The following is a 14,901-nucleotide window of genomic DNA, read 5'->3' as shown; positions in this document are numbered from 1 at the left end:
ATTATTTTTTATGTTTCTAAGAATCCCTCCGAGCACACTATATTTGGAGCGGAACTAGGCTAATCATATTTTAAGCAGCTTTACAGAAATACAAAATAAAACCTTGACAATGTTTTAAGAACAAAAACTAAAACCTGTCTTACTTGCCTTCCTGCTAAAAGCAATTAGTTGCAATGTTAATCGGAAAACTTACATTTCTGGATTGGTTTCAAGCAAAATGTATACATTGTATTCTATTTTGCATTTATATTTTATCTTTAAATCCTATTCACACAATTTTTGTTTTAATTATATTAATTAAAATATTAATGAAACTCTTTTCGCTATCTAATGTGTCACTAATAATGATCTTGAGACTATTCGTCAGAGCAAGCAACAAATGTCATAGACGTTTTTATTTCCAGTAATACAAATAACAGAAAAGACACAAAGTTAATATTTGGTTACTGTGGAAGTTGGACCTGCGTGAAATGACAGGCGAGAAAATATGCGCGTTGACTCCTACTATGGCCTTTAATACTGTAATAAAGACAATTATAATTGCATGTCATAAATCCCCGTCATTCCACTTAACATTGGATTAATCGTGGTTGAGAAAAAAATGATTGGTTTGATTGCGATGTTAAAAATAATTTAGTCGGAATTGACTTTTCTTTCGCTGCACGGAAGTACAGTAGGCGGGATAATCGCTCTGATTGGACGTTGCTGGGACACGCGCATGATTGACACATTCCCGACCTCCGGTTCATTCCGCTGTGCGCAGAAGTTGCCAGTCACAGGAGCCACAATGGCGTTTGTAGTCTCCTGCAGATTGAGCTGTGGATGTTCTTAAATCCACTAGCATCGCCCTGAATATAGGCCTGGTAGACTCCCAGAGCCATTTATAATAAACTGGAACATCTACTGCACACGAAAATATTATGATTTCATTGTAGCATCCAGTTGATAGAAGGAAAAAAAAGCATTAAAGGCAACATGTAATAGCGGCAACCCGGCTCAAGTTTTCATTTTGTGAGAGAAACTAAGCGTCTTACAGTGAAGACGTCTCCTGTTTCCTCGACATTTAGATTAATTCTGTGGAGTAAAAGCACCTTAACTTAACTTGGCACTGGACAAGGACAGCTTTCACAAAAGGACTTTTTTTCTTTTTCCAGAGTCGGCTAACTAGCCGCCGAGCATTAGCTAGCGCTGCTAGCTACTTTTGAGACGCCGCCGCGATGGTCACCCGTTTGCCCGGATTTAGCTTCCAGCGAGTCTAATGGAGGATACTTGACGACGCAAGAGGACTCGTTTGTTGTTTTCCTGCTGTACGAGGCGACGGCGGTGAAGTAAGTGGAATGAATTGGTGTTGAGGAGGGACTTGTGCGGCCTGCTTTCCGTGTCATCTTGGGTCTACTTTTTTAAAAACGTGCGAGCAGGTGTGTCTTATTCTGGACTCTTCTGTGGTCTAAGTCTTTATGAAGTGGTCTGGAAGACTGAGACACAGTCACAGCAGTGGGACAAGGGGCCTGTGTGAGTGATGCCTGGGTCGGACCGACACCATGGGACCAAAAGGAAGCTACAAACTAGCGGTTCGTCACACCACACCGCGGGCCTCTCGCACACGTCCTCCACCGCCGTCGACATGACGAGCCACGACGGGAAGGCGCACGTGAAATCTTCCATGTCGTCTTCCAAGCGCAAGAGACACAAGTTAAAAAAACATTCTCGGGGGGAACCTTTGGCAGCAGCGGCGGAGGAGGCCGACGATTTTACTATGGGCTACACGGCGCCACCTGGCGTCCACGCGGTCAAACCTCTCGTGGAGTATGACGATATCAGCTCGGACTCTGACACCTTCCTGGACCCGCCGTCCATCAGACCCCCTGATAAAGTGGAACACTTCGAGCCGTCGCCTGAATACACCAGAGAAGAAGTCGACCATGTGAGTCGAGAAAGCAAGGGACATGGACACTCCCGAAAAAGGGCGAAAGACCCCCATAAACTAAGAGACCCCGGGAATGGGGAACGCAAGAAGAAAAGCAGCAAAGAAGTCGATAGACTCGTCTCTGGAAAGGTTAGAGACAAGACCTCCTCCTCGGCGTCCTCATCCAAACAACATCAACTCCAACAGGTGTCAGACTTCACCAAGCGTGGGGAGCTGATGCTCTCTGTCCAGGTGCAACCTGTAGCCAGTGTTGGAAGTGCCACCTCCTCCACATCTTCGTCTCGGAGCAAGGACAGCAGTCGCTCCGGGAAGTCCCGGAAAGAGAAGCAGCAGAAGAGGGAAGCCAGAGAAGAGAGCACCCAGAGCACTTCTCAGAGGGCCAGGCCAGACCGGAGCCATCGGAAGTCCTCCAAGAGCCGCAAGTCCAGCCCCAAGGGCAAGACCTCAAGTAGGGGGAGTCCTCGGAGGAAGGGAGCCGCTGCTGGTCTGTCCCCAGCCGGTGAAAGTCCACTGGCCTATAGTCATGGAGACGATGGGTATTCAAGGCGCAGACCGGGTCAGAGGAGTCCCAGTCCTTACGCGGAGACGTCTTACCGCAGCAGGCAGAGGTCGGTGAGTCCGTACGGTGGAAGACATCGGTCCTCAAGCTATGAGAGGGAAAACAGTCCTTACTTGAGGAGGCGCTCCATCAGCCCCTATGCTGCTCGCCGGTCCTCCAGTACCAGCCCCCTGTCTCGGTGAGTCTCGCATGTACTTGATTAAATACAATGTATAGTTTTTAGGAATTGTTTAGCAACTTGCATATTCACGATGAGAGGACTTGTTTGACTTGGAAATCCTCCCATACGATGTCAATAACATAAACCTGTTTGTCTGGAGTATTGTGATTGTCACAAAAGTATTGAGACACTTTAGAGGGCATGCTGTTGAGTTGCTCTTCAACTTGGATGCAGTCACACCAGTTCTTGGTTATGTAGTTTAACTTATACCTAGATTAGAAACCGGTTTCTTCCCCTACATGTACTGTAATTTTTTTCATTTTATTGTGCTTCTGTAGGCGCTCGGGTCGGTCCAGGAGCCGATCCCCACTACTGTACTCGTCTCGGCGCTCCTCGTCTCGTTCCCGCAGCAAGAGACAATTCCCTTCCCTGGGAGCCGGAGGGATCTCCCACAGCAGCCGCCCCTCAAGTCGCTCTCCCCCTTCCTCCCGTCTACCCCTGAACTCTAGCCTCGGAGCCGAGTTGAGCCGCAGGAAGAAGGAACGACAAGCCGCTGAGGCGGCGGCTCGTGCCAGCACTGGCTCTACCTCACCGTCAATACGAAAACCAGCAGCTCCGCCGCCGGCCGCCTCTGCACGAGCCCCGAGGGTAGAGGCACCGCTCCCCGATAAAGACTCGCCCGCGGCGGAATCTCAACAGCATACACCTGTTCAGACGACACAAGAAGTTCCCGGCAGAGAGGACCAGTCTACTGAACCACCTCCCTCCTCTAGCAATTCCCCCGCTCTCCTGCCACCCCCGCCGCCTCCACCTCAACCTCCCTCCCCAGGCAGAAGTGGGCCCTCCACCCAGACGCCCCCGACTCAATCAGAAACCAATATTCAACCTCCTGCCCCGTCAGCTACATCCAAATCTCCAGCTGCTGTCCCGGCACAGAGCCCTGTCCGACAACCCCCTCTCCACAAAACCTCAACTCTTCCCCCCCTACCTCTTCCACCTGTACTACTGGGAAGCGCTCAGGACAGGTGAGGATGTTACACATAATTAAAAAAAAAAAAAAAAAGCAACTCACACATGTCTATTAACAAAGCTTGATTAAATTTATTTTTTTTTACGTTCAATCATGATATTTTAATTATACAATATTTTAAATGTTTAACATAGTTAAATAAGTGGTATAACTGGGCCTACTACTTATCACAATAAACCCCTGTTTTTCTTATCAAATTACACTTGGATACAATGCATATACAAGAACCATTTTAATATTCACAATACGAATAAGTAAATGCATACAGGATTTCAGTCTACATTTGATGACAGTGGTGGTTTTATCTGAAAACAAAATTAAACGCATCATCTTGATAATAGAATAATTACTTCCTATTGTATGTTATTTACAAGAAAGCACTTTTTCAGAAACTTTCCGGTTCATTATTTACACATTAAGAATACACTTTCATTTTAACCACTTCTCATTTTTTAGTTACTGAGCCTATTTAAGTTCTTTATGTATTTCTTTATGCATCTGTTCACATATATTTTATTTTAATGTCTGTACTTTTTTTTAAACTATACAAAAATGTATTTTGACATGCCAAAGTATTGGTTCTTAATGCTCCTGTCTTTAAAGTTTATAATAACATATCATGGCCTACCAAAGCTGATGTTTGGTATATAAATGAAAAGTGATTATTTACACAGAGCAGTTTGCTGCAGAATCATATTAGTCCTGTGTGTTTTGACGCATTATAGTGTGTCCACATGAATATCCATAGCTTTGTGTGATATTCAGTCTTGATTTATGGACTCTCCGGTCCTTTAAACTCTTCACTGGCTTCCAGTTTCTTTCAGGATCAAATTTAAAATTCTGGTTACTACTTTCAGAGCTATTCATGGTCAGGCTCCTCCTTACATCACTGATCTGATCCAGCCTTACACCCCAGCTCGGGCTCTGAGGTCTGTGGATCAGAATCTACTTATGGTTCCACGCACACGGCTCAGGACCAGAGGAGAGAAATCTTTTCAGGCTGTTGCTCCTAAGCTTTGGAACGATCTTCCTCTCTCTTTGCGCTTGATGGAGTCTACTGACTCCTTTAAGAAACATCTTAAGACGTTTCTATTTGTTCAGGCTTTTCCTTGAATTTCTGGAACTCCTGTGCAGTCTCAGTATTATCTTGATCTTTAAAGTATGTACTTTTTTGAGTATTGTTTTGATTGTTCAAGCGCTTTGTGACCCTGGTCTCGAAAAGCGCTATATAAATAAATCTTACTTACTTACTTACTTGTAGATGAGATTAAGTAGTTTCTACACCAAACCAAATACATAACTTTTCTTAAACGTTATCGGTATATAATTAATTTACATGATTTGATATTCATGCTTGTGATCCACTGTGAAGAAGCACTTTTTCTGGTTCACCCCTCTTTTTTTGTTTTTATTGATGTTGATGTTAGAACCACTACAAGTGAAACTTGCTGTTGTATATTATGAGCCTCTTCACTAGAACACTCATACATTACACAATGAATCTTCCCGTAGTTTTATCATGATTATTTTACACATATGTTTGGTTTTACTGCCAATTATTGTTTATTGTAAGCCAGTTTTAGAACCATTTTCAGATTGTACTTGACAGGAAATGAACTAAATTTAAAGGAAATGTAGGAATCCCATTGCACAGTTTGCCGTGAATCACAAGCTGAAAGATGTGCTAGCAAAAATGGCAAGAGAATGTTTTTGGATTTCTTCGGCTATTCTTTGTTAAACGGATAATTTTTGATTGATTGAATTTGGTACACCTTTATATGACTCACATTGCCAAAATTAAACTGATAATTCTCCGCAAATTTTTATTTTATTTTTTATGGTATTGCTTGGAATGGTTTTAAAACTATTTACTTATATAACTATCCTCCACATAATCTAAGGGAGAAAAGTAATTTATTTGATATCATATGTATTTGTCCTGTAGGGAGATTTGTCTTCACACGGTACATCACAAAATACATGACATGCATAACAAACGGATCAGTTTATAATCACCTATGAATGAAATTAAAATGTATATTAAGTTTATCAGTCGCAACACTTACCCAAATATGCTGTTACTTTCTAGACCGCATCAATCACTTTGCACAGTCAAAGTTCAACTTGTGCTACTCATTTATAATACAGTTTACACGCATTGTTAACAACAAAGCAAATTTTCATATTGTATCTAAAAAGGTACTAAAAATGTCCTATTTTAACTTCCTGTTCCTCTTACAATATCAGCCCAAAGAAGTCCTCACTTTCTTCAAGGCCATCTAAGAAAGAGAAGGAAGTCCGCAGCCGGCCTTCCATCATCGACCTTCCTCTGCCTCCAACCCTTGCTGGGCTTGACTCATCGCCCCCACAGTCTCCAATCTATCATTCTCCAATGTTGGCCATGCCGCCGCTCAAGAAAAGACCAAAGTAAGTTTCCCATGTCTAAACTCTTTATTTCCCAATTAGATCTAATTTGCTTAATATATATTTTTTTTTTCAAGGATTTGTTGCCCACGCTATGGTGAGCGCAAACACAATTTGAGCGACTGGGGCAAGCGTTGTGTAGATAAGTTTGACATCATCGGGATCATTGGAGAGGGCACCTATGGTCAAGTGTACAAAGCCAAGGACAAAGTCACTGGTAAGGCCTCATATAGAGTTGAGTGGCTAGTATAGCAATGGGTTTGACACTTCTCTGAAATCCATCCAGGTGAGCTGGTGGCTCTGAAGAAAGTGCGCTTAGACAATGAGAAGGAGGGTTTCCCCATCACAGCCATCAGAGAGATCAAGATCCTGCGGCAACTGAAGCATCAAAGTGTGGTCAACATGAAGGAGATCGTCACAGACAAGCAGGATGCACTGGACTTTAAAAAAGATAAAGGTAAGTGCCAGCGGTCCTCGTCTACTTGCGTGTGAGCTGATCCACCATTATTTGATCTATTTTGAACTCCTGGTACTGACTGATACAAGTTCACTTTTATTTAAACCAAGATTTTTACCCTAAGCATCAGTTTTTATTAAAAGACAAAAATATATTTTAATTGGTTCAAATAATTTGGTGTGATTACTGCAGTCGCTTCACAGCAAGAAAGTTGCAGGTTCCCTTCTAGTTTCTGAGGGAGGCATCTTCTGACCTTTCCGTGTGGAGTTTGTATGTTCTCATGTTACTCCAGCTTCCTCCCACAGTCCAATACGTACAGAGGCTTATTGGGAACACGGAAGTTATCCGTAGGTATGAGTGTTTAGTTCAGTTTATTTTAAAAGGACAATGTGCAGTTACAATAGAAAGATGGCTGCACCAGATTTAGCGTGTGTGTGTGTTGCTCAGTTCCTCCCCCCCCTATTTTATTATTAGATGTTGTTCACTGAATTGAGTCCTTGCAATGATCAATAATGAGTGTTTGGGAACTTTGATTCGACTGCATATGATATCTATTCTCTCTTGAGTATGAGTACACGTGCAGTGCATCAGATGTATCTTGTCATTTGAACTAACTATCCTGGTCATAGAAATTCAGATATTGTGTGTTGAGATATAACTATTATTATGAGTTCTTGACTCCAATCCTCATTTTTCCCAATCATTGGGGTTGTGATCTTTGTTGTAGGTTTTGTAGTGAATCAATTCACATTAACTAGTCCAAAAATGAAGAACAATGCCATTAATATCCACACTAACCAAACCAAATGTGTTTTGCTACCTTAGTAAAGTGTGATCATCTACAGCTTAAATAAGCAACATTGTTTCAGCTCTTACTTTTATTTCCATTAGGCTTCTCTGAAATTATGCTCCCTGATTAAACTAGTTTTAAACAATGTAGTGTATTTTGCTTCCATTTAATTCATCCATTTTTTTTTTTTGAAAAATGAAAACGATATAACTCAAACCTCCTTCTTAAAACATGTTGGCTGTGTGTTTCCTGAACTTCATTCTAAGCCTTTCACTTTCAGGTGCATTTTATCTGGTGTTCGAGTACATGGACCACGATCTCATGGGGCTGCTGGAGTCCGGTCTGGTCCAGTTCTCCCATGAGCATATCCGAAGTTTCATGCGGCAGCTGATGGAGGGTCTTGATTATTGCCACAAGAACAACTTTCTGCACAGAGATATCAAATGCTCCAACATACTCCTCAATAACAGGTGAGAGGATCAGCTTTATCTTCTGTCGCCATGTCTTCCAGTGAGGGATTAGAAGGACAAAATGTGAACACTTGTTTGCTGATAAAAAGATGAATTGGAAGTTATTGGTTTTACCTTTAGCGTATTCTTTTTCTTAACCATACTTTTTGTGGCTATTCGTGTGGCTTTAAAAGGGTCTTCTCAGATGATGATGTTCTCTTAAAGGCATAAAGGGCGAACCTTACAAATAAAAAAAAAGAACATATGTCAAGTGGGCTTCTATAATTAAAAATGATCTTTTTGTTCCTTGCAGAGGTCAGATCAAACTGGCGGACTTTGGTCTGGCTCGGCTTTACAACTCTGAAGAAAGGTAGACTATACACTTGCATCATATACATCATGTAACATTTATATACCCCCCGGAAGTGTAATTTAAATAATATTTATGGTTTTAAATGCCATTTGGGTCTGATTGTTGTTAAAACTTCTAAGATTGTACATTTATGATGTATACAAGTCCAAAAGTTAACAAGTGTTGTTAAGAATCACACAATTTTACAGAAACTGATGTCAAAAAATAAGATGAGAAGGAAAAAAAAAATACTACCATTTGATCGCCACTAGGTGGTGCAGTCTGTCCATAGTTTAAACTCTTGAGTGCGCCTTAACTGTAAATGTATGATCTCACTGCTGTCCCTCCTCCCTCAGTCGGCCGTACACTAATAAAGTGATTACACTGTGGTACCGTCCCCCTGAGCTGCTGCTGGGGGAGGAAAGATACTCTCCAGCCATCGATGTTTGGAGCTGTGGGTGCGTATCTTCTCTGAATTCAACACAATGCTGTTTGTGAATAAAACTGAAGAGTATATGAAAACTTAAAAATCACATTTGGATTAAACATGAATGCAGCACTAATGTTTTTCAAGATTAAACATGTTATTGTTTTTAATCTGCTTTAAAAACTCAAATGTTGTGAATTATTACACATTTGATTACTTTCTTTTTTTTAAAAACTTTATCCATTAACGATGAACCATTTTTTGTTCAATTTAAAAGCCAAATATGCCAAAGCCAAAACAATGTTATTAAAAAGCACAAACACAAATTATATTGACCCATATTAAACAACACATGCATTAATGGTGGATTAAAATACCACTGATGTATAGAATGCTTAAACACCTTTAGATCTTTACATTCCCTTCGTTCACTGCAGGAGCCAGGTCCCTATTGTTTGATCACGTCATCAACTGTAGTTGCAGAACATGACAAGTGTTTGATTTTGCACCAGCGCCTCTCACACTTGCACAGTGTTGACCACAGTGCATACTAATTCATCCTTCAGTCAGATTTGCTCTGAGGTTTGAGATGTTTGGAAGATGAATGCTGATTAAGAAGTGGATCTTCGTTCAAAGAAAACTCGTTTGTATCACTGCACTGAGACCGCATTGCAATATTTGGTATAATAAAGGAATAATATCACTTGCTTTTATTATATATTTACAGTTTAAAGAAAAGTTATTAGCAGAGGATTTATTCCCAAGTTAAAATCAGTTTTTCCCCTTTTATTGGGTAAATGTGTTGTTATATATTCTGTTAACAGAACAATGTTGTTTATTAGAGCTGAGTTAAACATAGACTCATACACATAGATAAATAAAGGTCTGTTGATGTGGTAAAAAATGTATCTTAAAGAGCAACTAATGTGAAAACCCAACTCTCCTGACTCACTCGCATGTTTCAAATATTGAAGTCTTTCTCTCCAAGATGCAGTGACCCTCATGATGATTTTTGAAGTTATTACTTTATAAAGTCTGAAATCTCGCAGAATGAAAGCCGGCTCTGCTCCTCCTCCAGCCAGCTGTAATCCCACCTGCTTTGTTTTTACAAAAAGTCCGTTGGAGGTGGACACTTCCCAGATTAATGACGCACAGTGACAGACCTTGTTGTTTGACAGTCACACAAGAGAGGGCATGGTTATGGTAAACAAATTGTTATCTCCAGAAAAACAGTGTTTTACAGTGGGTGGGGCTTAAGGATATTTTCTAAAGTAAATGTTTCAATGAAAAGAGTTTTTTACAAATAGACACGTACGTACAATTTAAGAGACACTTAAATCAAGAAATTAGTTCCATGTTTAAAGACAATTTTAATAGGTTAAAAAAGGATCTGTCATGAAAGAAATTCCTGAGATCATATAATGGTTCATGTTTGTGCAGACGAATATTAATGACTGCTAATTCCATGTGTCAATTTATGTAGCATCACATTAACATGCATCCATCCACAATTATGTAGCATTCTATACTTATAACTGATGTTGGGCTATCATCAAGGTCTGAAATTTCAATAAAAAAACATTGTTGCTCAGTCTGGTTTGTTCAACGTCACAGGTGCATTCTGGGAGAGCTTTTTACGAAGAGGCCGATATTTCAGGCAAACCAGGAGCTTCTCCAACTTGAGCTCATCAGGTAATCCTCTGGTTTTTAGCGCGTCCCTCTCTAGAACTGTCACTCATCCGTGTCCCTACTGTCCGCAGCCGTCTTTGTGGAAGTCCCTGTCCGGCAGCCTGGCCCGACGTCATCAAACTTCCTCTCTTCAATTCCATGAAGCCCAAAAAGCAGTACAGGCGGCGCCTGAGGGAGGAGTTTGCCTTGTAAGTGGTCTAGAAATATCTTTGCTTAGATCTTTCAGTCACTCAACCCTTTTCTATGGTTCAGTTTACCAACTACTGCCCTGGACTTGTTCGACCGCATGCTCACGCTGGATCCTTCCCGCCGCTGCACGGCAGAGATGGCCCTGAGCAGCGAGTTCCTGACTGATGTGGATCCCAACCGGATGCCCCCTCCAGAGTCAGTATCCCGAGTCTGTCCGCCGCTGCATTGTGTCGTGCTAACTTTTCGTGTGTCGCATGTTGCAGTCTCCCCCACCACCAGGACTGCCACGAGCTCTGGAGCAAGAAGAGACGGCGTGCGCGTCAAAGCGGGGCTCCCGAGGAAGTGCCTGTTCCCAAAGTGCCCCGTAAGGAGGTGTCGGTGACTTCAAGTGCAGAAAACAGTCGACCCCCGACTAGCCCGGCGGGAGCGCCGCCACCAGGAAACCCCCCTACTGCTGCTGCTATCACAGAAAGTAAGTCTCGATGAATTCTGCGAGATAAACTAGTCGACACCATCTTGGTTTGTCCTCATGAATATTCAGACTCTTCTCCTGGAGTACAGTTGTGATTTAGATGGTTTGGGAGAAAGAAAAACAACTTTGTTTCTGTCTTGTTAACTGTGGCTCTGTGAATGTGTGCGCTCAGGTCTGGGAGCTGCCGCAGCGCAGTTGAACCAGACAGAGTTGGCGCTGCTGCTGAACCTCCTCCAGGGACAGACGGACCTCAGCATGCCCCAGGTGGCCCAGCTCCTAAACCTACCAAACGCAGAGACTCTGATCCAATCATTGTCCGTGCTCAGTGAATCCTCCGACAGCCAGGGGCCGCCAGAGGACCATTCCCACTCTTCAAAGTCTCAGGCCGCGGAGCCGGCCGCCGTCGCCCAGGAGACCTCGCCCTCATCCGGAGATCCACCCCAGGTGCCAGAAGACCAAGCCAAGCTCCTGGCTCTGCTATTGGGATCCCTTATCAAGCCCCCCGCCGAAGAGCAAAGTGAAGAGAGCAACGGTGTCCAATCAAAGGAGGCGCCGAGGCGTGGGTCGTCCACCTCTACTACTGACCGCAAGGGCAAGTCGGGGTTTAGTCGGTAGAAATGAAGTGATGTAGTCTGGGTTGGGAGACACCTGGTGGAAGTTACTTGGAAGTGCAAGCAAAACATTTGGAAGTTTTGCAGCTCAATGTTTTTTTTTTGTGATATGGATTACTTGATTAATTTAGTAAAAGTGGTCATTTGGGCAGATCTTCCTCACTTTCAAATTCTTGCCCCATTTCCCAGCATTCCTCACCTCACCCCCCCCCCCCCCCCAACCCACACGAGTCCCCTGAACAACTGTACGTCATCCTGAGAACGGTTCAGCACACATGGATCACTGTAGTGCACAATAAAGCAAAAGCAGCTCCATGTTCTAAAATGAATGAACCCAAAGTTCCTTTTGTTTCTCCATCAGTCTTTATGTCTGTCCCATGTCCACCTTTTCTTTCCTCATTTTCCATCCTGAAGCGGGTGTTTCTTCACAGGAAGTGAATGTTGCTTTACACCGACCACCGTGTCCGACTTTTAAAGAAGAAATAAATTATCACATGAAAATAAATGTTTGAAATCTTTAGACCTCACCTGCATGTGTTTTATTTTAACTTTTAACGGCTCATGTCCGGAGATAAAAAAACCCAGTCGACTCCTCACATGGCTCTGTAGAAATCATCTTTTTTAGTTTTCATTAACACCGATGCTTCACCTTTTTTCCCTCCTGCATGTTCCAACCCCTGCTTGTGCTACATCCTCCCACTGTCTGAGGGCAAGAACACATTTAACATTTGCCACCTTAAAGTAAAGGCTAGTCTGCACTGGTCACTAACCATGAATTATGGAATAAAAACTAAAGATTTATGGTCTACTAATAAGGGTGGCCAATAAAGGTGTCCATGCTTTTGGCTTGCTTACCCTTTAGTTCATGTTGTACGCCAACAAAGATGCAGCTTCTTTCATGCTATTATTTACAGTCTATAAGCGGCTTGACTCCGTCAGCCAGGCTGGAAACGGTGTAGTTAAAATGGCACGAGCATTTGGTTAGTAAAAGGAAAGGTGGTCATATTGTTTATTTTATCTTATTTAAAACGTAGTTTCAACTGAAATTATATTGAAAAAGTTTTATTTTAGCCTTTTTTAAATTTTCTATTCACGTCAAAAAACACGCGAAAGTTTGTTGTTTCTGTCGCCCTCGTGTTGTCACACAACGCAATTACAAGCTATAAGATGATGTACATGGGGCTCAATGATGGTTCTACTGTTCTCAGACATATTAACTTTTTTTTGTTTTGCTCCGTCAGATGCTGCTGCACCTCAACGTAAAAAAAGACAAGGGGTCAACCACGTGCATCCCTCCGGAGAGCAGCGCCCCCCGTCTCCACCGGGACCCCCGCCCTCCTCCCTCCCCGCAGGAATCTCCGAGCAAGGACTGTCGGAGAGTCTGCTGGGCCAGGACATCACCCCTGCCGTGGCGGCCGCCCTGCTGCAGCTCATCTCCCAGTCGGACCCGGAGGCGGCGGGGGCGTCCCAGCACAGCAAGGACGCCTCTCCCGTCGTGGACTCCTCCGCCCGGGGAGCAGGGGCCTCTTCCGAACGCTTCTCCAAAGACCAGGACCTGAGATTCTCTTAAGGACTGACCTTGGACGGAGGTGTCGGAAAATGAATGTTGCTCTGCGATGAAAGAATCGGTCGGACTGTTCCACGCTCTGACTTGAATCTGCTTTTCCCCGAATTTTGGAAGCAGTTTCCATGATGTTCTTATCAACAAAAAAAATGATTGTGCCGTTCACTTCCGTGCCGACCTCTGAAAGGACATTGCTAAGTCTGTGTTTGGATGTCGACGCAGCCAAGCTGTGGGCACCTGAGTTTTTCTGTCCCTCTGCAGCCCGCTGGAAATGTTTCCACGAGGCTCCAGAGGAACACCCGGTGATTTACCTGTTTGTCCTGTCGACACATAAATCCTCTGCAAGCAAACACACACAGCTATGGCGCTCTCTATGTCAACCTCTTTTCTCTAAAGGCTTGTGCAGCTTATCTTTGTTGGTTTATCTTCGCATCACCACAAAAAAGACCCACGCTGACTTTTTTTCTTTTGTCCGCCGAGTGAAATGTAAAGAAGGACTGGTTTCATGTTGCTGTAAAATGAACAAAGGATATTTTGTAATATGTGTTTTTTTTTTTTTTTTTTCTTTGTTGGTTTAGTTAATAAAGATGGCTCTGAGACCAACTGCAGATGAAACCTTGTGGCCTTTTCCCTGGTGTGGTCACTAGATGGTGACCACACACACACACACACACTCACACTAACACACACCTCACAGATGGGCCTTCCAAAGTTGAAAAATGCTGTCGGCCAGATTTCCCCCGTCAGGGTTCCGCTGTTTCACATCAGTCTTCTGACCTTGTGTTGGCTCGGATTTCCTCTCCAAACTGTTGTGATGATAAACATGACAAATGCAGTCATTGAGCCTCACAGCTGAAACCACAGCATTGCTCATTTTTAATAAGCCTGACCTCGCATCACTGTAGAGTCTTTTTTGGGAAAATACAAATATTGACAATCAAAGGTCTGAGAAAATAATAAATTGCAATTCTTTTTTTTAAAACTTGGCCTACTTTATTGCTAATTCAACAGCATTGTATCAAATCACTTCTTTTTTTTTTAAACATTTTTGAGGGGTTTTTAAATAACATTTTATTTTTCTTATGGTTTTTATTTCAATAAAATGTTACGTTCAATTACAATCAAATACAAGCATTTTCATGTTGTAATTAAACATCCGGCCACAGTCATTATGTCCTGCAAAGCTAAAGTAACATCGAAATCCTGCAATGACTGAGGACGAGAGGATACAGCGGACTCCATCAGCTTTTAAAGCTGATTTTTGGACATATTTTGGTTTCAAATCAATCGAAAGCAGTTATGACTTCATCAATATCAATGTGGTCTAAAATGGTGTAACACCAGAGTCAAGACAATACTATAAATATATATTTGATCCTATAGTGTTGCAATATATTGTTGCCCCTGTATAATGATACGTATTGTATTGCCAAGTTATTGATTATGATTGACCAGATTGGGAATATAATTGCCAAGGTCATATGCACATGTTAATCTTGAGCTAAGTGAGCTAAGAGGATAGTAACTAGTCAACACTGGAAAAAACACGCTCGTTGAAATACCAGGAAAAAGTGTTTCATTCTTGCAAGGTGTGCGACATGTGTAAGTATCTGCCAATGCAGCAGGTTAATGTACATGCAATAAAAAAAAATCAAAAACAAATACGTCTCAGTCGAAATGGTTTCATCACAATGTAAAGTATTATGTACCATAAATGAGAAAATAATACTGCAGTAATGGGGTTTTATACCAAGTACTAGAAACGTAAAACAGTGTCAAAACAGTGACTTTACTCTTTAAC

General features: G+C 42.4%; 1 protein-coding gene across 1 annotated transcript; it reads left to right on the top strand.

Moving 5' to 3' along the window:
* Positions 1 to 745: 745 nt before the first annotated feature.
* Positions 746 to 13,702, top strand: cdk12 (cyclin dependent kinase 12). Its single transcript, XM_087808466.1, has 14 exons — positions 746 to 2,664; positions 2,985 to 3,671; positions 5,924 to 6,103; positions 6,178 to 6,317; positions 6,387 to 6,557; positions 7,628 to 7,817; positions 8,110 to 8,166; positions 8,505 to 8,606; positions 10,190 to 10,267; positions 10,336 to 10,452; positions 10,517 to 10,648; positions 10,717 to 10,925; positions 11,098 to 11,517; positions 12,778 to 13,702. The coding sequence occupies exons 1-14, from the start codon at positions 1,520 to 1,522 to the stop codon at positions 13,104 to 13,106; spliced, it is 3,957 nt and encodes a 1,318-aa protein (XP_087664592.1). The 5' UTR covers positions 746 to 1,519; the 3' UTR covers positions 13,107 to 13,702.
* The last annotated feature ends 1,199 nt before the right edge of the window (positions 13,703 to 14,901 follow it).

Source organism: Callionymus lyra, chromosome 15, assembly GCF_982586985.1.
Source record: "Callionymus lyra chromosome 15, fCalLyr1.hap1.1, whole genome shotgun sequence".
Lineage (NCBI taxonomy): Eukaryota > Metazoa > Chordata > Actinopteri > Syngnathiformes > Callionymidae > Callionymus > Callionymus lyra.
This window is presented reverse-complemented; position numbering and strand designations above follow the sequence as displayed.